The 23,758-nt window shown below is 34.3% G+C and overlaps 1 protein-coding gene across 1 annotated transcript in view; it reads left to right on the top strand.

The window, feature by feature from the left end:
- The window catches only part of LOC106064316 (uncharacterized), a 30,189-nt gene extending 11,234 nt beyond the window's left edge, over nucleotides 1-18,955 (top strand). The window contains exons 13-21 of the mRNA XM_056026819.1: nucleotides 1,970-2,002; nucleotides 5,685-5,760; nucleotides 7,180-7,292; nucleotides 7,778-7,804; nucleotides 12,428-12,475; nucleotides 12,757-12,804; nucleotides 13,087-13,134; nucleotides 13,414-13,461; nucleotides 15,101-18,955. Coding sequence (XP_055882794.1) covers nucleotides 1,970-2,002; nucleotides 5,685-5,760; nucleotides 7,180-7,292; nucleotides 7,778-7,804; nucleotides 12,428-12,475; nucleotides 12,757-12,804; nucleotides 13,087-13,134; nucleotides 13,414-13,461; nucleotides 15,101-15,198 — 539 coding nt within the window. The 3' untranslated portion in view covers nucleotides 15,199-18,955. The remainder of the gene's footprint in view (nucleotides 1-1,969; nucleotides 2,003-5,684; nucleotides 5,761-7,179; nucleotides 7,293-7,777; nucleotides 7,805-12,427; nucleotides 12,476-12,756; nucleotides 12,805-13,086; nucleotides 13,135-13,413; nucleotides 13,462-15,100) is intronic.
- The last annotated feature ends 4,803 nt before the right edge of the window (nucleotides 18,956-23,758 follow it).

Raw genomic sequence — 23,758 nt, forward strand, 5'->3', positions numbered from 1 at the left:
AGTCATAGAGATAAAACAAAACTATACTGCTCATAAAGTCTGTATAATAAAGTACACAAAATTGCGTCACAAATTTTCGTTTCATTAAACTCTTTTATCGGCCAGTCTATATTTATTAAGTCTATGGGATCAATATATAGAATCAAACTTAAATATAGAGTTATTTTTAAGTTTGATCTTTCTTATACCGTCTTTTACTTTCCAGAAAGAGGATTTATTTAAATCAAAAGACAATAGTTTCATGTCGATAATAAAGAGTGCACAAAATGGGATTTGTTAGAAATTCACATCTGTAAACAGTAAAATAGTAATATTCTAACATTTTCAACAACTGATGCTGTGATGTGTCAGACTACGGATACGATGAAAAAAGAGCGCCACCGAAGTCCCTTGCTATTTAGCCGATGGCATGAAAGAGATGTAGAAAAAAAAAACATCCGAACGAAACCGCTTTATACTTTGCTAAAAAGAGATTTTTTTCTCATAATTAATAAATTAAATGGAGAGAAAAATGGAGACATCAAGTTAAAATTTTACCGGTGTCGCTTTTAATTGCAATTATGAAAAGAAGTAATGATAAAACTCAAAATCAAAGGCTCAAGGCTTCTCAAGCCTCTTTAAGCTAACACACTAACCACCTTGCCAGCAAAGTGCTTAAGAAAGTAAAGGTTTATTAGTTATCTAATGTTAGTTGCAAACTTTTAAATTAATAAATTTTGAGATCCTTCAGGACATAAGACTTAAACTTAAAGGAGCTCTAGTAGCATACGCAAAGGCTGTATTATTATTGACATATACAAAACCAAATGTAATAAAGCCCTTAGAAAGACACAGAGATATAACAAATTCGATTAAGTGCTCCATCTCTCCCAGTGTACCAGAGCATGGATTAGATTGCGGAATCAGCAAGAAGAATAAACCTCTAACAATGAAGGAATAGTTTGTTTTTTTAAGTAACAACCTCTCCCATACAATCTTTAATGCAATCGTTAAAATACGCAGTTTAGTCAAGAATGTTAGCTATACATTTAGAAAATAAGCTAATCTTGAGCCTGCGTCAATGGCGAAGAAGATTCTTACAAGAAGCATACCGAGATCAATATACCAACAAACAAAAAATCCTCTGCCAAAAGGGCACTTGCCTCACCAGTTTTTTACTAAAACGTCGTAGGATGTTCTCAGTGTAAAGTTGTTTCACAGTTGAAGTGACGTCACTGACTTCTACAAGTACCCAGGAGTTATTGGATTGTTGTACACCGGAGTATTTCAATAGATGCGAGTGTGAAACACAAGTGCAATGGAAGAAGCCAGTGTTGAACCTAAACATCAATTCAACGGTTTAAAATATATCCATAAATTTGTATGCTCTGATAGATCAATAGCTTTTCATTTCTAACAAAAAACGTAAAATTGGTTAATGTGACAAACAGCTTGGATAATACTTCTGCACATTCTGCATTCTGCACATGGATGGCTGCCTGTTCGTGCGGTTTGCGTGCTGGTCTGTCGTTCGGATTTATCGACGGTCGAGGGTTCAAACCCTGCCCGCTCCCATCCCCCGTCGTCCTGCGGGAGGTTTGGACTAGGAAGTAAATTATCTTCAACTCTGAAGGAACATCCGAAACAAACAAACATTCATTTAAGAAATGGATTGGCTTTGGTATTTTCACACGGTAATCTAATTAATAAAAATAAAAATTATAATATGTATTTCTATTTTTTAATTAAAGAATATTTATTCGACATAAAATCTTACTTAAAAAGATGTGTCGATATTAATCTACTTTTTATTGTAAATTATTTATTTTAGCTACATAATATTTAGGCAACATTTTTGTGTGTGTTTCTATTTGTCAATAAAATTTAAACAAACCAATAATGTAAGCTTAAAAAATAAAGCAAACAAAACAATTAATAAATACAATTTGAAAACATAAATATAGTTTTTATCTTTTTAAATTTATTGTAGAACTTCGTAAGTCTATTCCAAAAGAAGACAGAGGTAAGTTAAACTGTAGACTGTAGTTTTGAGAGAATTTATATGTAGAAAGCTGATTATATCACAATTTTATTGGGCACTTTTCTTGTTCACACCATCAATAAGAATTATGCCTCTTAAAGTAACTTCTTCATCTGTATACAGCGAAGAAACCCTGTATTGAAAACAATGCCTTTAGAGTTTAATCTATTTAAACTCAATTTAAAGAAAACGAATACTCCATAATGAAAATTGAAAATTCCCTTTAAACATATTTCACTAGTATAAATAACATGTCAGGGAACATCGATATAATTGCATACTTCCGGGGCGCTGCTCGGCAGGCGACCTGACTACACTGTGACATAATCAACATTTGTTTTCTATTATTCCTTTCTTATTGTGTTATTGTGTTTCAGGGAATAAAAGTGTTTCTTGTTTTTTGGACTAATTTATTAGTGTGCATGTTAAAAACCAGTGTTTTAGTGGATATCATAAATAATATGATCATCAATGAATCTATGTACACACCCGCCTTCTTGGAAACAAATGGCCGATACATAACATAATGTTAGATCACTAAATAACAAAATGGACGAACTTGATTGTTGCTGCAGACATTTCTACCTATTCCGTGAAAGCTTGCTAATCTGTCTCACTGAAACATGGCTAAATGAAATTATTCTCGACACATCAGAAGACTTTGATGCGTTTCTTTTGTACAGATCAGACAGAACAACAAATAGTGGCAAAACAAGAGGAGGAGGGCTGGTCATTTATGTCAATAAATAGTACTGCTGTGTTAACAATATCTCAATCAAAACTAAAGTGTGCACGACCGATATTGAACTTCTATGTAACAATCTCAGGATATACTACCTGCCTAGAGAGTTTAAACAATTTTACGCCATATTTGTGTATATACCACTCACAGCCAACACAGAGAAAGATGCAAAACATTTACTAGAAATCGTACATATACTTTAGACCAGTGATGCCCAAAGTACGGCCCGCGGGCCAAATCCGGCCCACGTCGTGATTCCATCCGGCCCGCCGAAATGTAGGCACAAAATGTAGAAAATCCCCCCTATTTCCCACAAAAAAAAAAAAAGAATTAGAATGTGCAAAAATGTATCTGTACTTACGTTAGGGGCTTAGAGCCCTCAATTTTTTCTCCTGATTGATTGATACCATGACATTTAGCATTTGTGCGTTTATGAAATAGGTATTTGAGTGTAGAATGTACGTTTTCAACCAGGAAAAGTGAACGGTTCTTTACTTTTTTGTGGAACATGATAATAGGCCAACATATTTGTTTTATAGAGAAAGTGTGGCTATTTAAAAAAACAACAACAACATATAAACGACATTATAAAACAAATATGACGGCATTCTTGGTTTGTGCCGCGAATAAAAGATAGTTAAACTAAGCCTAGAAATTGGAGGATTGATGGGAATTTTTTACCAAAAAGAGAGACAGGAAAATGACTCGGTTGTAAAACTAGCACATATTCTAAGTACAGAGAAGAAGACCAATGTTGCTGATATTTTAAGTAGAGAAATGAAGCTATCTTCTGAGGCGTTGAAAAAATATACATTTCAAATATCCCATTAATTAATTAAGCACTGGATCTACGGGTTTCAAGTCTATCGTTTTTGTAGGCCTACGTTTTCGTTCATCTGGCCCGCGACACGAGTGTCGGAAATTAAAATGGCCAGCAGGTCGAATTAGGTTGGGCATCACTGCTCTCGACTATAAGTTCTGATGCTGTCAGACTAGTTATGGGAGATTGCAATCATATTTCGTTAGCTCAACACTTGCCAACTTATAGTCTTAATTGTCAATCAAGGCACGATAAAACCTTGGACATGTGTTATAGCAACATAAAAATGGCCTACACATCCAGATCGTCATTTCCCCTCGGAGAGTCGGACAACACAATGATCCATCTTACACCCACTTACAAACCGGTTTTAAAAACAACAAAACCCGAAGTACAGTCCTTCCAGTCACGGTCTGATGACGCTGTTTTACAGCTACAAAGTTGTCTGAAGCAGATTGGGACATGTTTGTAAACAACTGCCCAGTCAGATGAACTTAACACAACTGTTAATTCGTACATCCAGCTCTGTGAAAATATAATTATATCAAACAAGAAAATTAAAAACATTCAATAATAAAAGACCCTGGACGACCAACATTAAAAATTAACATATTGTCATCATAGAGAAGTACATAGATGTCTATTTATAAGCGCTGGTTATAAGTGTCTATGTGGTATTTTCGTGTGTGAATGTTGTTCGTATGTGCATGTATATCGTGCATCTATATTGTTATTGTACAGTAGTTACGCTGAGGTTGTAGTCAAAATGAAATTCCATTTGTTTGGATCAATAAAGTTATCTTATCTTATCTTATTCTCTGTGGCATTTTACGTCTCGAGAGACGATCTTTTCCCTTTGCAACTTCTTGTGTGACTAAAGAGGCCAATCCTTGATACACAGCTGCGATCGCAGGTTGGGCATATATAATCACCAGGCGCCGTTGCATTTTCACCCTTCTTTCTGCTATCTTATCTTATTATTAACCCATTAACCCCCAAAACTTTACTACTGCAATAAATATAATTTCTCTAATAAATATCAATTTTTATTGGTCAAACTAAGACATTGGAAAAATTTTTTTTTTCAAAATTCCATATATGTTGATGATTCTGTAAGATGTACACCGACAGTGTACGCTGGCAGGAAGTGGCCCCGTGAGGAAATTATATATATATATATATATATATATATATATATATATATATATATATATATATATATATATATATATATATATATATATATATATATATATATATATATATTATATTATATATATATATATATACATATATATATATATATATATATATATTATATTATATATATATATATATACATATATATATATATATATATATATATATATATATATATTTTACATACTTTAAGGTAAAAAATATTAGTTATAAAATTGAAAAACACAAAATTAAGCATTTTAATGCCAAATTGTATTATATTTTTATGTCTTATTTACTATAAAATTATAACAATATATTAATAAATAAAGCAAGAAATGTACATTATTCGGTACCATCCATTACTATCCAGGTATATTTTTAAAACAACAAATAATAACAAGGCGTGAGATATTCAAAGATCAGTAAAACTAAAAACACTGATCGTCCACTGTGTATTCATATGCTTATCAGTTATGAAATAATCATAAATTCCACCTTTTTTTTCTAATTCTTTTCATTGGGTCGCAGTCATCATTCGGCACATTTCAAGTTTGTTAGCTTTGATAAAGTCTATAGACTCAATCCCCTTATGATAAATAGCTATATATGAGTGACTAAATTTTACAAATAATTATAAATAAGAAATAATGGTGTCTGAGACATCATGCACAATGACACCATGCATATGTTTTGTTATAACACTAGGAGTTAATAACAAATTGTATGATTCTAATGTAACGGAAACTCAATCATGCTTTTGTCTAATTCATGTATTTACTATCAGAAATTAAGTTCTCAAGTCTTAAGGATGACTTTGCGAACTGTTGAACATTTTTAGAGACCCTAAGTAAAATAATATAGTTATTTAAAATTATTATTATATATTGTATTATATTTTACATATTTTTTATTTATTTTAGCGTGTTTCAACGCTTTTGACATTTGTTTAGTGAGCGCAATTAGCCATGAAGATCAGGAAGCTTATAATATTTGCAAGTAAGTTTTTTTTTGTTCTTTAAGCTTTGATTTTAGTATTAGAGTAACAATGAACAACCAAATAAAAAAAACCGAATATTATCTATAACATTTTTTGTTCTCTATTTGTTAGATGTACATTTGATTGGTATCTATTATTCTCTATCTCCAATACTTAAGGATACCAGATAAGAAGTTTAACAGATATATATACAAGGCACTAAAAGAGAATGATACTAAATTATCCTGCATAAAATTAGAGCAGATCCAAGGGAGATATATTCTAAATAGATCGGAAGCTTTAATCTTGGTTACTATAAAGCAAAAATATTCCACAAAACCTGTTTCATAATTCCTGGCTATATGGGTCCTTTTATCTCAAAAGACAATGAATGCACCCAAATATCTCAGGTGCGCATTTCTGGTACTTAACTAAGGATTCGGTCAGCGTGGCGTCTCCTTGGAAACGTCTAGTAGTTGAAATAGATATGTTAAAAACGGTATGCAAACAAAGCCTGGGTGATAATCTAGGTGTTTTTTTTTTATGTTACTCGGGTTTTGGATGGAACTAAAGCCAGCAACCCAGTCGAAAAAAGTCCGCCACATAGTTCCACAAAGGTGGCCGACATCATAGATCAGTGGCTGGCGCGGCGTCCCTGCACGGAAAGTAATAGTTTCAGTATAGGAATATGATGGTTACAACTGCCCCCAGCCACTTATAGCGAGTGGATCCAGGACCGAGGCCCGGCACGCTGTGTATGCGGTAAGGTCCCTTTACTCGGTCCGTGACCGTTACTGCTCTGCGTCCAAGCCTTTCCAACGACCAGTTGTCAAATGGGGAGGAAAGAAATGGGTATCCTGGTTTACTAAGTGCCCAAAATTTCACATTTAATACCACCATCGATGTCAAGTACGATTTATTTCCTTTGTCCAAGATAAACAAATATTTACAAATTGTTAATTAACTAATTGTTTAATTAAAAAAAACATATTTTTATGTTGTCCGGTAAAAGAAATAATTCTGCGAAATTTTAATTTAATCTGCAATTGGGTGTGAGAGAAATAATTTTACCTTGGCACAGTTTGCTAAATAGCTCAGCAGCAAATTGTTGGCTAGAAGAGGAAGAAGTGGGAGAAATAACGTGTGCAAACCTTTTACCAAACAGACAGAATGATGTGATAAAAGATTTGTAAAATAAATGTAAGCTTAAAATTTATTATCCTTTGAAAATATAGTCTTTTGCATTCTAAAAATCAATGATGTACGAATGAATAAAAAAAAAACTCTTGAACTTTGAACCCGAGACCATTCTATTGGGAAGAAAAGTGCTGTACCACTCTGCCACTAAGCACCCATTTACGATTGTCATATTAACATTTAAAATATTTTTTTTTGTTCATTGAAATTCTACCTTTTTTTTTTGTGTCAATTTCATATAGTGACATTAAAAGTAGTTTTGAATGTCTGTTAACAAATGACTGTATATTAACTGCGGCTATAAAGCAAGAGATTGCTAAGAACAACCGCGATGATTTAAAGACATTAGGCTGTCGTAAGTATTGTGTGTCAGTATATATATATATATATATTCTTTTATTCTAATGGGCACCTGACTTTAGTTAGGGAACGTAAAGGCGATTGATCATTATGATGGCCACATGACACCCTGCTCGTTAACCGTTGGCTAAAGAAACAGATGCTCTTAACATCGTATGCCCACTAAGTTCACAAGGTCTGAAAGGAGAACTTTATTTCTCTAAACTTAAGCTTGCATCAAAGTGTAAGATCTGCACGTCATAAATTCTATTTCACGATCTTTGACCATCAAATACAATAGACTACTAGTAAAGTCGACCTAGCACTTTAATTACGTAATAAACTTAGAATGGTATAAGTAAATATATATATAGAGAGAGAGATTTATTTATTTATTTTGTGTATTGTATATGTTTGTAAATCTACATAACTAAATCTCTAACTTTTATTTATATTGTCTGTATATTTTATATTTCTTATTTTGTACTTGTGCTACTCCAGCCTTCAATGTAAAAGATCTAGTCCTGAGTAAGTATGTTGTTATTCCGATTTTTTAAAAATGATATTTTTCTAATTTATAATAAGTTTAATATTAATCCAAAATGAAAAAAAAAACAAAAAAAAAAACCCCACAAAACTAGCACAGCTTAAATAAAAAAATATATTTTTAAACATTTTTAAATGCGTACAAAATGTTAGTTTTGTAAAGACATACTTTATGCTTCTTGAGAGCATTCTTATCAAAAAATTATAATTTTACAGTGAAAAATTGCTAATTGAGAATTTATTAAGAAGCTAGCTAAAGTATTGAATCATATGTAGTATGTGGTGGTAAAATGGGAATGAATTATTTTAAAGCTTTCTTGCATATGAGGAGGCTTCAGACATTGCCAGTGACAGATCATTATGGAGACAGCTTGCCGCCCAATGCGCCGAACGGCGCGGGAGGACCTAAGTCTAAGTCTTGCATATGTCCAAACGTGCTTGAGATCTAATGTCTTTTTATGAGTTAAATTAAACAAATAAATAGAAAAAAAATTATTATTAAAATTGTAATTTTAAAAATCCATCGTATATATAAAATAATTCCAGATAGTCTTTTTACTTGACTGTATCACCTCATACAGTACGAAATTAATTAATCGGCGGATGCATTCTTTACATTAATAAAGATAACATTCTTTAAGCCTGATTAAAATGTACATTTTTTCATAGTGTCAATTTTCGTTTTTAGGCGTATTTCTAACTCAACATCTCATGCAATGTTTTACAATAACCTGAATTCTCAATGTATGAATGTATATTACATGCAATTTTTAGACAGGGGTACATATACGAAGCTAGATTATACAACGTATAATTGCTGGGGGTAAGGGAGCTTTTTATTGCGGGCCGTTTTATAGTATTCCGGGCAAAATGAACATATGCCAAGTTGCCAACCAATTATTTCAACATTAGAGCTCCACGGGTATCATCTCTTCTCATAGTCCCATTATTTGTGAGATTACATATGTTAGAAAATTTTGTTGCTTCCTTTTGGTAAAATTTCGAATTGTTATTTATAGTCTGGTGATCATGAATCGTCCATGCTATTGGCGTCATACGAATTTAACATTTTGTTCTTTCATATATAGATACAGGACAGTTTATAATTCTTTAAGTATTTTTGGTCTTAAATATTTGTTTAATATTTCATTTTCATGTTCACTTCACCTAGGCCGCCATATGCCGGTCCCAAGCCCGGGTGAGAAAGGAGGAGGGTTTGGCGTGGGGCTAGCGACCCCACCCTGTAAAACCACTATTGCTACAGAAACGGCAAACTCGACACATAATAAAAACTATACATGCGGCGAGGGCGGCCAAACCCTGATGACGGTGTTGGATCAAAGCCAACTGGAAGTCCAATACCCGATACGTGGCAAGCCTTTCAACGCAAGGAAACCGACTCTTATAGGCACGTGGAATGTAAGAACCCTGAATCAATGCGGTAAACTGGCTCAACTTTTAAGAGAGTTTGACTCTTACCGGCTAGACATCCTTGGGATCTGCGAGATGCGGTGGACATCAAGTGGACAAATAATCAATGATGGCAAGACAATAATATATTCAGGACATGACAAGGAGCACATTAGTGGTGTAGGAATCATCATGTCTAAAAAAACAGCTTCAGCGCTAATTGCTTGGAAGTCAGTCAGTGACCGCATCATTACAGCTCGACTCCAAACAAAGCAAATCAAAGTCACTACCATCTAAGCTTATGCCCCTACAGAGGATGCAGAAGATACCATCAAAGACAACTTCTATAATCAACTACAAACCACTCTTGATGAAACACCTACTCACGACCTAATTCTACTGATGGGAGACTTTAACGCCAAAATCAATCCCAACCGAACTGGCTTTGAATATGTAATGGGACCATATGGCTCTGCAGAAAACATCAGTGATAATGGCGAGCACTTGATTTCTCTCTGCGCTTCCAACAGCCTTTCAATTGGAAACACATATTTTAAGCACAAACAAATACACAAAAAAACATGGCGATCACCAAATGGAGAAACCTTCAACGAGATAGATTACATTTGCATCTCCAAACGATGGAGGTCATCTCTGTTAGACGTGCGGACCCGCAGAGGAGCTGATATCGGCTCAGACCACTACCTTGTCAGTGGCAAATGTAAGCTCCGATTGAAACGCCAACCAAAACGAGCCACACAACCCCGCCCATTTAATGTAGAGAAGCTTAAAGACAGCAATACTGCAGCACAGTTCCAATTGAAACTAACGAACCGCTTTGAGGCTCTTGCAGATATATTGACCCTTGAAGAAGAGTGGGCCAACTTCAAAGATACCACTATTGGGTGCGCGGAAGAAGTTATCGGAAGGAGGCGAGGTTCATACAAGGAACGGTGGATACAAGACAGAACATGGAAATTGATAGATGAGAGGAAAGAGGCCAAACGTAGACGAGATCAGAAAAATGAAACACAGGATCGCAGCCTAGCGGAAGAAGCCTATAGGGAAGCAGATCTGAAAGTAAAGAGAAGCTGTCGGCGAGATAAACGGGACTGGATTGAGCAGAATGGACAAGAGGCACAAGCAGCTGCAAGCAGAAATGACACAAAAACCCTCCATCGTATTGTCCGAGATCTCACTGGAGCAAAGAGTGGACATGGGGCACCAATAAAAGACAAGCAAGGCAAAACTTTGTTAACGAAAGAAGAACAGGATGCAAGATGGGTAGAGCACTTAAGAGAGACCCTTAACCAACTGTCGCCAGACCTAACTTACATATTCAAGGACCCCTCTCCAGACAATGATCTCAAGGTCAAGACAGACCCAATAACTGCTGAGGAGGTTACCATGGCCATTGCAGTGCTAAAGAATAACAAAGCACCAGGACTAGACATGATATCAGCAGAAATGCTAAAATATGGGGGACAGTGCATTGTTAACAGAATGACTGATCTCTTAAATCTCTGTTGGCGAACTTCAAAAGTCCCAGAGGACTGACAAAAGGGAGTGATTGTAAAGCTTCCAAAAAAGGGCAACTTGGCAGACTGCAACAACTGGAGGGGCATTACTCTCCTCTCTGTCCCAGGCAAAGTTTTCAGCACTGTTTTGTTGAGACGGCTTCAACAGTCTGTAGATGAAAGGCTCAGAGAAGAACAAGCAGGTTTCCGAAGAGGCAGATCATGTACAGAGCAGATTTTCGTTTTACGAAATATCATAGAACAAAGTCTGGAGTACCAACAACGGCTGACGATCAGTTTTGTGGACTTCAAAAAAGCGTTTGATAGTGTCCACCGAGAATCACTATGGAAAATAGTTAGAGAATACGGTATCCCAGAAAAATTCGTTCAGATCCTACGACACCTTTACAGTCAGCCTAGTTGCTGCATTAAAACAGAAGAGGGAACAACAGAGTTTTTTTACAATCGAGACAGGTGTGAGACAGGAGTGCATCTTATCTCCCTTCCTTTTCCTCCTAGCCATCGACTACATAATGAGGAGAGCAATGAACCAGACTGCCTTTGGTATTCCATGGCATGAACAACTCCGATTGACGGACTTGGACTTTGCTGATGATGTTGCACTACTCGGGGCTACAAATAAATGCATTCAAGAAATGACGGAGAGCCTAGACAGAGAGGCACCCAAAATTGGCCTCCGCATAAACTTGGATAAGACTAAAATTATGCGAGTGGGTTATAAGGCAAAGGGTGTCCCCGTCAGACTTGGCGAGTCAAAGCTTGAAGAGCTGGACAAGTTCACGTACCTTGGCAGCATCATAACAAATGATGGAGATGCTTACCATGATGTAGCGTGCCGAATAGGAAAGGCAGGGAGCATTTTCCAAAGGCTGCAGCCTATTTGGACTAGCCAAGCCATTGGACTCGAGACAAAAAAATACCTTCTCAACACAATCGTCATTCCAACTGCTACATATGCATGTGAGACGTGGAAGTCATCTGTCAAAATAGAGAAAAGACTAAATGTGGCTCAACAGAGATGGCTGAGACGGATTTTGGGAGTCAGTTACACAGACCGGATCTCAAACAAGGAAATCCTATGCCGAACTGGAAGTCAAACACTTAGTGAGGTTGTGACTGAGCGTCGCATGAGGTTTGCGGGACATGTTCTACGTCAAAATGAATTACGCACACCAAGAGTTGCGATAACATGGAAGCCAAAACGAGGAAAGCGCAAACAGGGACGTCCTCGTATTACCTGGCGACACACCTTCATGGAGGACCTCAGAACAGTGGACACCAGGTGGGAGGAGGCTTCAGACATTGCCAGTGACAGATCATTATGGAGACAGCTTGCCGCCCAATGCGCCGAACGGCGCGGGAGGACCTAAGTCTAAGTCTAAGTAAGTCTTCACCTAGGGCCTAAAATTACCCTAAATCCGGCACTGATAACATTAATATATTTCCATTCCATGTGGGATAATATATATTTTTTTTATTGTCATTTAATGTGGCCCCAGTAAGACGCATCCCCGTATTAAAACCACTGCTAGACAAACGGCAACTAAAAATATATTTACTAATTACTTTTCCAGCTCATGAGGTAGAATAAAAGATTTAATGACATATTTACCCGTTTAAATAATATTTTAATAATATTATGTATTAAATATTGTAGGCAGTGGTAATTTAGATCAACCAACAAAGCCAGCAATATCGGAAGAAAGTAAGTTTATATTTTATGAGCAACTAGTAAATATACACACAAATAAAAAAAGGCACATTGTGAGACCCATTAAATGGCATCAATATTGTTTTTGTAATATGCATGATAAAAATGTTCCATTTAAAATAAAAGCACCGATGATTATATGCTATGATATTGAATTACTTTGACAATTGTATCAATTTTCAAACACATCAAGAATCTATTTGAAAAAAAAAGTTAATTAAATATTGGTAATAAATTATTTTATTTTGTATACTATTTTGTATTACATATTGTAGGCAGTGGTAATGTAGATCAACCAACAAAGCCATCAATATGGGAAGAAAGTAAGTTTATATTTATGAGCAACTAGTAAATATACACACAAATAAAAAAAGGCACATTGTGAGACCCATTAAATGGCATCAATATTGTTTTTGTAATATGCATGATAAAAGTGTTCCATTTAAAATAAAAGCACCATTGATTATATACTATGATATTGAATTACCTTGACAATTGTATCAATTTTCAAACACATCAAGAATCAATTTGAAAAAAAAAAGTTAATTAAATATTGGTAACAAAATTATTTTATTTTGTATACTATTATGTATTAAATATTGTAGGCAGTGTTAATGTAGATCAACCAACAAAGCCAACAATATCGGAAGAAAGTAAGTTTATATTTTATGAGCATCTAGTAAATATATAAACAAATAAAAAAGCACATTGTGAGACCCATTAAATGGCATCAATATTGTTTTTGTAATATGCATGATAAAAGTGTTCCATTTAAAATAAAAGCACCATTGATTATATCCTATGATGTTGAATTACCTTGACAATTGTATCAATTTTCAAACACATCAAGAATCAATTTTAAAAAAATAGTTAATTATCTTTTGGTAAAAAAGTATTTTGTTTTGTATACTATTATGTATTAAATATTGTAGGCAGTGGAAAGGTAGTTCAACCAACAAAGCCAGCAATATCGGAAAAAAGTAAGTTTATATTTTATGAGCATTTGGTAAATATACACTCAATAACAAGGTTACAAAGACAGTTTGTGTGGATACACAAACTTAAAATCGGCCCCCTAAGTGGTCCACCTAGAGACAGATGGACAGATCTAGGCATTGGTAGAGGATAAAACATATTAGGTTGTAAAAAATACTTAAAAAAATCATAAAATAATACGTATCTATTTTACAGGATGTGACACACAAATAGATGTAGAAATATTTATTAACTAAAAAAAATAAAAATAAAAGGTTTCGAACCGAGGACCTTCTACGTGTCAGGTGGATGTGATAACCACTACACTATGGCCTATTTGATATTTTCCTTAAGCTAGATCTAGACCTAGTTTTAGTTCTAAATCTAGATTCAAGATCTAATTCTAAGCCTAGATCTAGAAATACATCTAAGTCTCTAAGTCTAGATCTAGAAATAGATCAGTCTCCAAGTCTAAAGTCTAGATATAGAGTTAGATCTAAGTCATTCTAAGTCTGTCTATATTCTATAACTTAGTCTGTTGTCAAGTGTATTAGTTATTAGTATTGCCTAATGAGGATGTGTGCAATCTGCTTGGTAAAAAGTAGTTTTTTGTTTGTTTTGTTTTTAAACTTACAATTGAAATAAAGTTCGTATAAAAATTATTTTTAAAAACAACATTCGAATCAGTCTTCTATTCCATGAGTTAGTTAATAAATGGAAAATCTTCTTTACAATGATCCATTGATACATTTTCAATCCTGAACTTTATTTTTTTTTTTTTTTACCAATGCGCGAATCTATGAACAAAGCTTGTGAACTATTAAGTAAAACTTACTTCCCCTGAAGTTTTTCATTGAAAAGTGGTGTAATTTTTGTAAAAATCTACTTGCATAGATAATTTTAAAAAATTAGATGGTTCACTTTTGGAAAAGAAAAAAGTAGACGTTGCATCAGAACTTTGAATGATCTAAAATATCATGATGTCCGATTTTGATTTTCTCTTCTAGTTTCTGAGATCTAATCGGGACTGACGGACAGAAGGTCAGACGGACAGACAGGCCACACAAAACTAATAGCGTCTTTTCCCCTTTCGGGGGCCGCTAAAAAGTGCATGTTGTGAGACCCATTAAATGGCAACAATATTGTTTTCGTAATATGCATGATAAAAGTGTTCCATTTAAAATAAAAGCACTATTGATTATATCTTATGATGTTGAATTACCTTGACAATTGTTCGAATTCATCTCGTTACCTTTTTTTTTTCTTTCTAAATGATTTTTTTTTTGCTAGTCTAGATCTATTAAAAATGTAATTACGTGACTGATCCAAAGTAGGCCTAATTGATACGCTTAATATAAGTTTTGTTTATGAAAAGTATTTTAAAAAATATTTTCTTAATTACTTAATTCAGAAATACCACATTTGTGTGTCTACAGCACAATAGACTTCTAATGCCATAAAACATAAATGCAGGTAGATTTATAATCCTCTATTCGGAGCCTTTTACTACTCTTCTTGTAAAAATATGATACATTTTTTAAGTAGATGTGTGAAAAAAAATGGTAACTGTAGTTTGTTTGTTGTTTTATCTCTATTCAATTGTTTCCTTTTTTTTATTATAAACACATTTTTGTACTTTTGCAGGGTCTGGTGCTGTAAGTCACACGGTGCCACATTATTCTTCAATAGTGGCTGCATCCTTCATTACACTATTCATCTTCAAAGCTGCAATGTTTATATAAATAAAACGTTCTTTGGGGGGAAAAAAGCATTTTAAAATACAAGTCTAACATCTCAAGAAATTCTTAAAGAATAAAACAAACAATCTTTGTTTTTAAAAGCTTTAATTATATTTACTCAGGCAAAGAAATCTTTTATTTTATGCTTAAAATTGTAAAATATTTTCATTTTAACTGAGGTTGTTTTTTTTTTTACTGCACCTGTTAGCATTAGCTCAAATTGTCAATGGTTTATTTATAATTATGTTACATATTTTAAATGTTTTTCTTTATCTACTTAACAAATAGAAAAAGTAACATTGGATTAAATCTCATCTTAAAACAAACATGACTAATCAAAATACTCATTTTTTCATAGCGCCCCCTTAAGGGAAAAAGCCGCTATTAGGTTTTTGCAAAATGTCCGTCTGTCCGTCTGTCACACTCAGATCTGGAAAACTAGAAGAATAATGAAAAATATTATTTCACCCTGCGATGCGGCTTGAGAAGTACAAGTGGTACGGCTAATTTTTGTTTTCTAAAAGCAAACCATTTAGTTTATAAAATTAATTATGCAAGCAATTTTTTTCATAAAAAAGCACCAATTCTAAAACAATTACATAAATGTAAGGGAGGTAATTTTACAATATGTTAACAAAGAAAGACACATTTTTGTGTATTTTCGGTATCACTAAGTCAAATGTATTTATAAAATGTACGATTTATTCACAACAAATATAAATATTAGTTAAAGTTTTTTTTTCTGGTCAACTGTCTGCTAAAATTAAAAGAAAACATTTATGTTTGTTTATAAAGGGTAAGAATGCACTTTGTATGTAAATATTACACATTTTTTAATGGACTAGATATGAAGCGACTTTCATGCAGTAGCGTGACTAGCAGCGGCAAGACATAGTACTAATCAGTTTTCCCAATTTTTTTTAAATATTCAGATTTTATTTATTTTTTGTTTAGTGCTTCCGTCAGAATTAAAGACGCTTGTTTTTTCTGCGTTTTGTCTGTTCGTCGGTCTGTCCGTCAAGTTTAGATTAAACAAAACTAAAGGCTATTGAAAATGTGATTTAACCTTTTATATTCCTTCAGAAATATTGCAATACTTTTATATAACTAGAATAGATTGTTCCGGATGTTTTGAGAAAAACTAATAAATGCCAACAAATGTTTGTTTGCTCTTCTAACTTATAATTAATTTAATTTCCTTGCTTAAACGTTGCAAAAACACATGATCTTTAATATGTTGTTCCGGTTTTTTAAAGTAAATAGCATATACATGCTAAATGAAAATCTCTATATTGACTTATATTTCATTAACTATAAAGTTGTTCCAGATATTGTTTTATAAAAAATAAATTATGTCAAGTGATTGTTTGAAATAGCATAATTGTCTATTATTACATGTATATTCTTCTACAAAACGTCAATATAGTTTATTTATCAATATCAAATTGTTCCGTATTTTCAACTTAAGACAAATTTATGTCAATTGACTTTATTTTTTCAAAAATATCAACAAAAGGTTGTTCAGGATTTTAAAATAAAAAAGTAATTTACTAGAAACAATTATTGAAAATCACTTTTTAGACTTATTTTACAGTTACTCTTCATGCCGAAACATAACAAAAGTTGTTTAATCGGTAAAGAGTGTTCCGGATTTCGTTTTGAAAAAGAAATCAACCTATATTAGTTTAATTTTCTTATAAATCGTCACCAAAAATGTTCGGAATTTTATATGAAAAATCTACTAACGCCAAAAAAACTGTTTTAAATCCCTTTTCTAATAAATAAAATAAATAATCTTCTTCTCATTAACGAAAATTGGTTAGAAAATCTAATTATGTTAATATATTTACGATAGTTACGATATTTAAGGAAAACAACTACTTAACTCCAAAGTATGGTTTGAAAATCTCTCCACAAGGCTATGGTACATCTAATTTTCATACAAGACCATCCCAAAAATTTAATTAACACTATTTGATTAATTTGGAATTAGTATTTTCTCTCACTATAAATATATAAACATCCAGAACAATCTATTATAGAAGCTTAAAACTATTGCGATGTTTCGGAAGAGAAATTAAATTTTAATCAGATTTTCTATAGCCCTTGGTTTTTATTTTCGGTATTAACATGACAGACTGACAGACAAAACAATCAAAAAATAAATTCCTCTTGAATCCTTATATATATATATATACATACATACAAATTAAGTCTAACTATCCCAATGTGACGAAATGGATTTTTTTTCCTTTGACGTAATATGTAGTTCATTCTTTAAATGAAATTCTAAAATAACTAGGTGCACCAATGTCTATAAATCCTCGAGAGCCTGTAGTGTGACGTAGTGAATTTTTTCCTATGACGTCATATGAAGTTAATTATTTAAATGAAATGCTAAAAGAACTCCCTCGGGGCACCAATGTCTATGAACACTCGACAAGCTGCTCGTATTGATGACATTTTTTAGTCTAACTAGAACGTGTGAGGTAGTGTATTTTTCCCTTTGACGTCATATGGAATAAATTCTTTAAGTGAAATGCTACAACTCAGTATAGTAATGTTTACTAAACCAAGTAATCTGACTCGTATTTTAAAAAGACATAATAGCTAGATTTAGACTTTTAGATTTTTACACTAGATCTAGATTTATTTACACTAGAGCTAGATTTTTTAAAGTACATTTAGATTTGTACTCTAATTAAAATCATTGTAGATTCTAGACCTAGAATTTCTTGGTCTAGTTTAGAATGTTTATTGTTTTACATGTTTCGGATGTTCCTTCAGAGTTGGAGTCCAGACCTCCTGCAGGACGACGGGGGATGGGAGCGGGCAGGGTTTCAACCTGGGACCATCGATAAATCCAAACGACAGTCCAGCGCGCAAACCGCAATACCAGCAGCCATGATTTAGACTAGAACATTATTTATAATTTCAATTTCTAGACTTAAAGTGTAGATTTTTTTTTCTAAATGTCTATACCAATATTGCAAAAATATAAAATACTAAAACTAATCTACTATTTTTAAGTTTAATATTGCATTCAGTCTATTAATAGATTATTTCGACCCTTTTTTTACAATACTTATCTAAATTACATCTACCTTATTCCAAATTTACATTTTAGATCTAGATCTAGAAGATATAGATCTTAAGAGCCCTAAATCAGAAGTTTAATTCAGGTAGATCTACATCCTCATTCTAGTTCCATTTCAATGAAATCGAAAATAGCTCTTTTGGTAACTGTGCTGGGACATCGAGCAGACGTCGCCGAAGTACAAGCTCGATGAATTGTTATTTTCTTTTTTTTTTTCTATTTTACATCAATACCAAAAGATTATCTAGAAATACTCATTGATATATAGTACGTATTCGGTAGTTGTTATGCCGTAATGTGTACTATAGCTCTTTATCAATAATAGGTTATACCTGGTCGTGTTGTTTGCGCGCAGGACTGATTAAGTAAATTATCTTTAGCTTTGAAGGAACATCCAAAACATGTAAAACGTTTTACAGAAAAAAAACAAATTTTTTACAACGCCAAATGAATCTTTGAAACATTATTACTTTTGACAATCAAAACAAAATCACGTCTTGAATATTCCTTGCGAATAGGCGGATCCGACAAGGATTCGACTTCGACGGGGGCGCCTCTGAGTTGTGTGATAACACAAATTCTCTTTGTAATCTTGTTCATTACAGCATTTTAAAATGCTTTATCGGTACAAATTGTAAAAGTAATTAAAAGAACATGATGTTATTCTAAACGTGTTGCTATAGTGTTTTGTAACATTTTATACTTAGATTAGGGGTCTCAAATGTTTTTATTGTGACCCTTTGGGGGTCTAATGACGATTTGTTAGTGATGACTTAATGCCATCGGAATATGGATTTATTTTTTGTTAAACTTGATATTATAAGCAATTTTTCAGTTAACATTTACTTTTTTATATTCCTATTTTGTTTTAAGTTGGAAATATATTCAAGACAGCTAAATCATAATGATTTCAAACATTTTAGTGGCCGCAGCATAAATATTTAAACCCTTTAAATAAATTCACTCTAAAGCGCTACGCCATTGCGGAATCATAGATACTATTTCTATGCAAAAGTTTACGATGCGTATTTGAAAGCAGATTTATGTCATTCGCAATCACTTTATAGTGCATGTCATTAAAAGTAATGTTTTCACAGTAAAAATAGATCTTAATCAAAGGAACTTTGAAAAATTAAAAAATATAATGCAATTTTTTTTTATGGTAAGGGATTTTTTTTTCAAAAGTTCAAAACTTGAATTCAAAGAAAAAAAATCTCTGCAAGTGATCTAATGCAACGATTGATCTGATAAATCCACTAAAGATAATACTTCAATGTTGCACACTGTATACTGAACATAACATCAAACTGTATACTGAACATAACATCAAACGTAACCAAAGAATAAAATGATCATTTCTGTGAATGATTATTTGCGAATGTTAGCAGAGAAAAAAACAACTATAATAATTATTTTATCCATATCTTTTGCACAAGAAATTCATTTTCACAAAAGTTAAAGATGTTCTGTAGATATCTGAATAAGATTAAATTGAGCTCGTGGAGAGAAACATCGTTCTCTTTAATGTAGTTACATTTATCTGGATCAAATGTTTGCAGTCTTTTCTCATGTATTTGCTTTTCTTTTTCTCCTTATTCTCCCGTAGGTTATTATATACTTGTGTAAAAGGTTAAATGGTGTAATGTTGAAGAATGCGAATGTTGTGAAATGCTGGGTTCTTGCTTCCTGGAGTACTTTTAACACGTGACAATTATATACACTACAAACTGACTTAAGTCCGTTTCAGCAGGCGAATATAAAGTTTATTTTACAACATAATAATAATACTGCACTCGTTGTTAGTGCTACAAGTCAAGAAATAATAAACAATCCTAACCGCATAACAGCGGTATCAAAAATATCCAATTCGTTAACTACAAATCACGTCCGCATCTCAGCGGGTAACACTGTGTAAAAATATAGATTAACTAATACATGTCTCAAAAAGACCACTGGCAACAACTGCCCACAAGTTACTTTCTAACTGTAATTACTACACAGACTTTTCTAAGCCGCTACTCTCCATTGCGGACTAAAATATACTAGACTCCTACAGAGGATAACACTTTACTTGACCAACCGGTCCAAAGTATACCACCTGACCTAACTGACTTGACTGAACTCAAAGTCAATTTTATTCATTCTAGTTCCTGTTTTCTACATCAGGAATTCCAAGTGTACTTTAACCTCTTAACTTGACGTGAACTTTAGATCATGCAATGTCAACTGAGACTGTGACAACTTGTGTGCGATTAAATTTGTTTTGGCTGTTCGTTATCAAGTCAAAATACAGAAATTATGCAGGTGATGATATTTGTTGTAATCTTATAAAGACTGCCCCTGAAAATTCATGATACTGTAAAACATTAGCAAGCTCAGACATCACACTAACATTGGCTCGTTCGTACAATAACTGCCAACAATGTTGAAGCAATGTAACTTTGAGCTATAAGGCGTATATCAACTCACACCGTCGGTCACGTTATTTCTCTTAAACCCAATCTTCGATCAAGTTGAAATTTCGCATAATTTTTAGTTCGTCATGATAAAACCAAGAATCATTTTTAAGAAAAACGACAACGAATTAGTTGATTGATAGAAAATTATTTTGGTTGGTATCGAACATGGAAAAAGGACGTGTACCTAACAGATGTAGCGGTATCCTGTAAGGTGTCTCCACTGCATCGAGGATGATGAAACGGTAGCCCCACACATAGTGTCTCCACTGCATCGAGGATGATGAAACGGTAGCCCGACACAAGGTGTCTCCACTGCATCGAGGATGATGAAACGGTAGCCCCACACATAGTGTCTCCACTGCATCGAGGATGCTGAAACGGTAGCCCGACACAAGGTGTCTCCACTGCATCGAGGATGATGAAACGGCAGCCCGACACAAGGTGTCTCCACTGCATCGAGGATGATGAAACGGAAGCCCGACACAAGGTTTCTCCACTGCATCGAGGATGATGAAACGGTAGCCCGACACAAGGTGTCTCCACTGCATCGAGGATGATGAAACGGTAGCCAGATACAAAGTGTCCTTTTGCATCGAGGATGATGAAACAGTAGCCCGACACACGGTGTCTCCACTGCATCGAGGATGATGAAACAGTAGCCCGACACAAGGTGTCTCCACTGCATCGAGGATGATAAAACAGTAGCCCGACAAAAGGTGTCTCCACTGCATCGAGGATGATAAAACAGTAGCCCGACACAAGGTGTCTCCACTGCATCGAGAATGATGAAACAGTAGCCAGACACAAGGTGTCTCCACTGCATCGAGGATGATGAAACGGTAGCCCGACGCAAAGTGTCTCCACTGTATCGAGGATGATGAAACAGTAGCCCGACACAAGGTGTCTCCACTGCATCGAGGATGATGAAACGGTAGCCCGACACAAGGTGTCTCCACTGCATCGAGGATGTTGAAATGGTAGCCCGACACAAGGTGTCTCCACTGCATCGAGGATGATGAAACGGTAGCCCGACACAAGGTGTCTCCACTTCATCGAGGTTGATGGAACAGTAGCCCGACACAAGGTGTCTCCACTGCATCGAGGATGATGAAACAGTAGCCCGATACAAGGTGTCTCCACTGCATCGAGGATGATGAAACGGTAGCCCGACACAAGGTGTCTCCACTGCATCGAGGATGATGAAACGGTAGCCCGACACAAGGTGTCTCCACTGCATCGAGGATGATGAAACAGTAGCCCACATTCTTTATGAATGTCACGCTCTGCATGAAGAGCGAAGGATTTGGTAGAGAGAGAACTGTTTCGTGCGTGACATTTGGTCTGCCCTTGTACGGGGACAAGTAATATATACTGCTATCGAAGCACTGCCAAGTGTTTCTAATGTTCACATTATTATTTGCTATGCATTCGGTTAATAAGCAATGCAAGAGTGAATGCATTTTTTTATTTAATTCTAAGTTGAAATATATATTAAATTACATATTTTTTCGTAATTTAACACTAAGTTTATCACTGCATGATAGTTATGCTTTGAATATGATTTTATAATATTATCAAAAGGTCAGAAACAATAATATTACTACTAATAATAGTAAACTAATCTATATTATCCGTAAGGAATATGGCTGTGTAGTTAAGCGCTTGGCTCCGAATGTGAGCTTCATGGTTCGATTCTCTGTGAAAATTGGGATTTTGAATTTTATGGACAACACTGGGTCCACCTAACTCTAATGGTACCTGACTTTAGTTGGGGAAAGCAAAGGCGGTTGGTTGTTGTGCCGCCTACATGACACCCTACTCGTTAAACGTTGGCCAAACAAACAGATAGCTTAACATGTCTTGTACATCGAAATGTCTGAAAATGAAACTTTACTTTACTACATAACACATAAAGATACATTATTAGATCAAACCAGTGACATAGCAATGGTATATGCTGCCCTCCAAAAAAAAAGTGTAAAGTAATTCGTATTTGAAAAAAAATTACAAAAAGATACTTTAACTAAATCGTATGTGCTTTCTTGCTAGCAAAACTATCCTAAATTCTAACTAAATCATTTTCCCCTTAAGCTGTTGTGCAAGAGAAAAATTACCCTCAAGTAGCCATGTTTACCGCTAGGGTTGAAAATATAGAATCGAGATTATTATATTCGGAACTGAAACATTTTGCTCAGATCGGATGATTAACTCATTATTTTTGAAACATATTTATTTAAAGAGAAATAACTGTCCCTCTTAGCTCATTCTTCTTTTGTTAATACAGAAACTTTACCTTTTCCCATGGTATCTTATTCTTGTACGTCTCTAAGGTACTACACTAATCCCAATAAGAAAGCACATGATTCTGACTAAAGAAATGCATGTTTCAGCCATATCCTCCAGAATAGAATTTTTTTTTCAGTTGAAGTGAGCACCTAACTTTGCTTTTAAATGTAGATTAGTGCGTCGTTTTATACAGTTAATGCATTGGCCCAAAACCCCAAGTAGGTGAGAAAATAATTTTAAAAAATGCTAATAAAAAAATTCTATTGCTTCAGATCTAGTAAAGAATGTTTATCTGTATTCAATAATATCTCCAGAGTTTCTATAATTTTGATACTGTACCCTTAACCACTTGGACACTTCTCCTCAGTCTTTTCTATGCGCTTAAGGGTTTTATTTGGAAGACAGCTCTAGACCGCACCAGATGGAGAGAGACAATGACCAAGAAAGCTGTGGAGAGTGAAAGAACATGGGTCTCAGCTCAGGAAGAGAAACGTACTATACAAAAAATAACCAGCTCCTCTACCACCGAAGCAAAAGCCACCTTAACCTGCGATATTTGTGGACGGCAGTGTCTCTCCAAAATAGGGCTCCACAGCCACATGACAAAGTGTGCGAGATGAACCATAGTCGTTCTACGACTGAAGGAGGCCAAGAAAGAAAGGGTTTCAACCAAGCACCGAGCTGGTTCACACTATTTAGATGAGCATGTTCCGCAGTTTGT

The sequence above is a fragment of the Biomphalaria glabrata genome, chromosome 4 (assembly GCF_947242115.1).
Source record: "Biomphalaria glabrata chromosome 4, xgBioGlab47.1, whole genome shotgun sequence".
NCBI lineage: Eukaryota > Metazoa > Mollusca > Gastropoda > Planorbidae > Biomphalaria > Biomphalaria glabrata.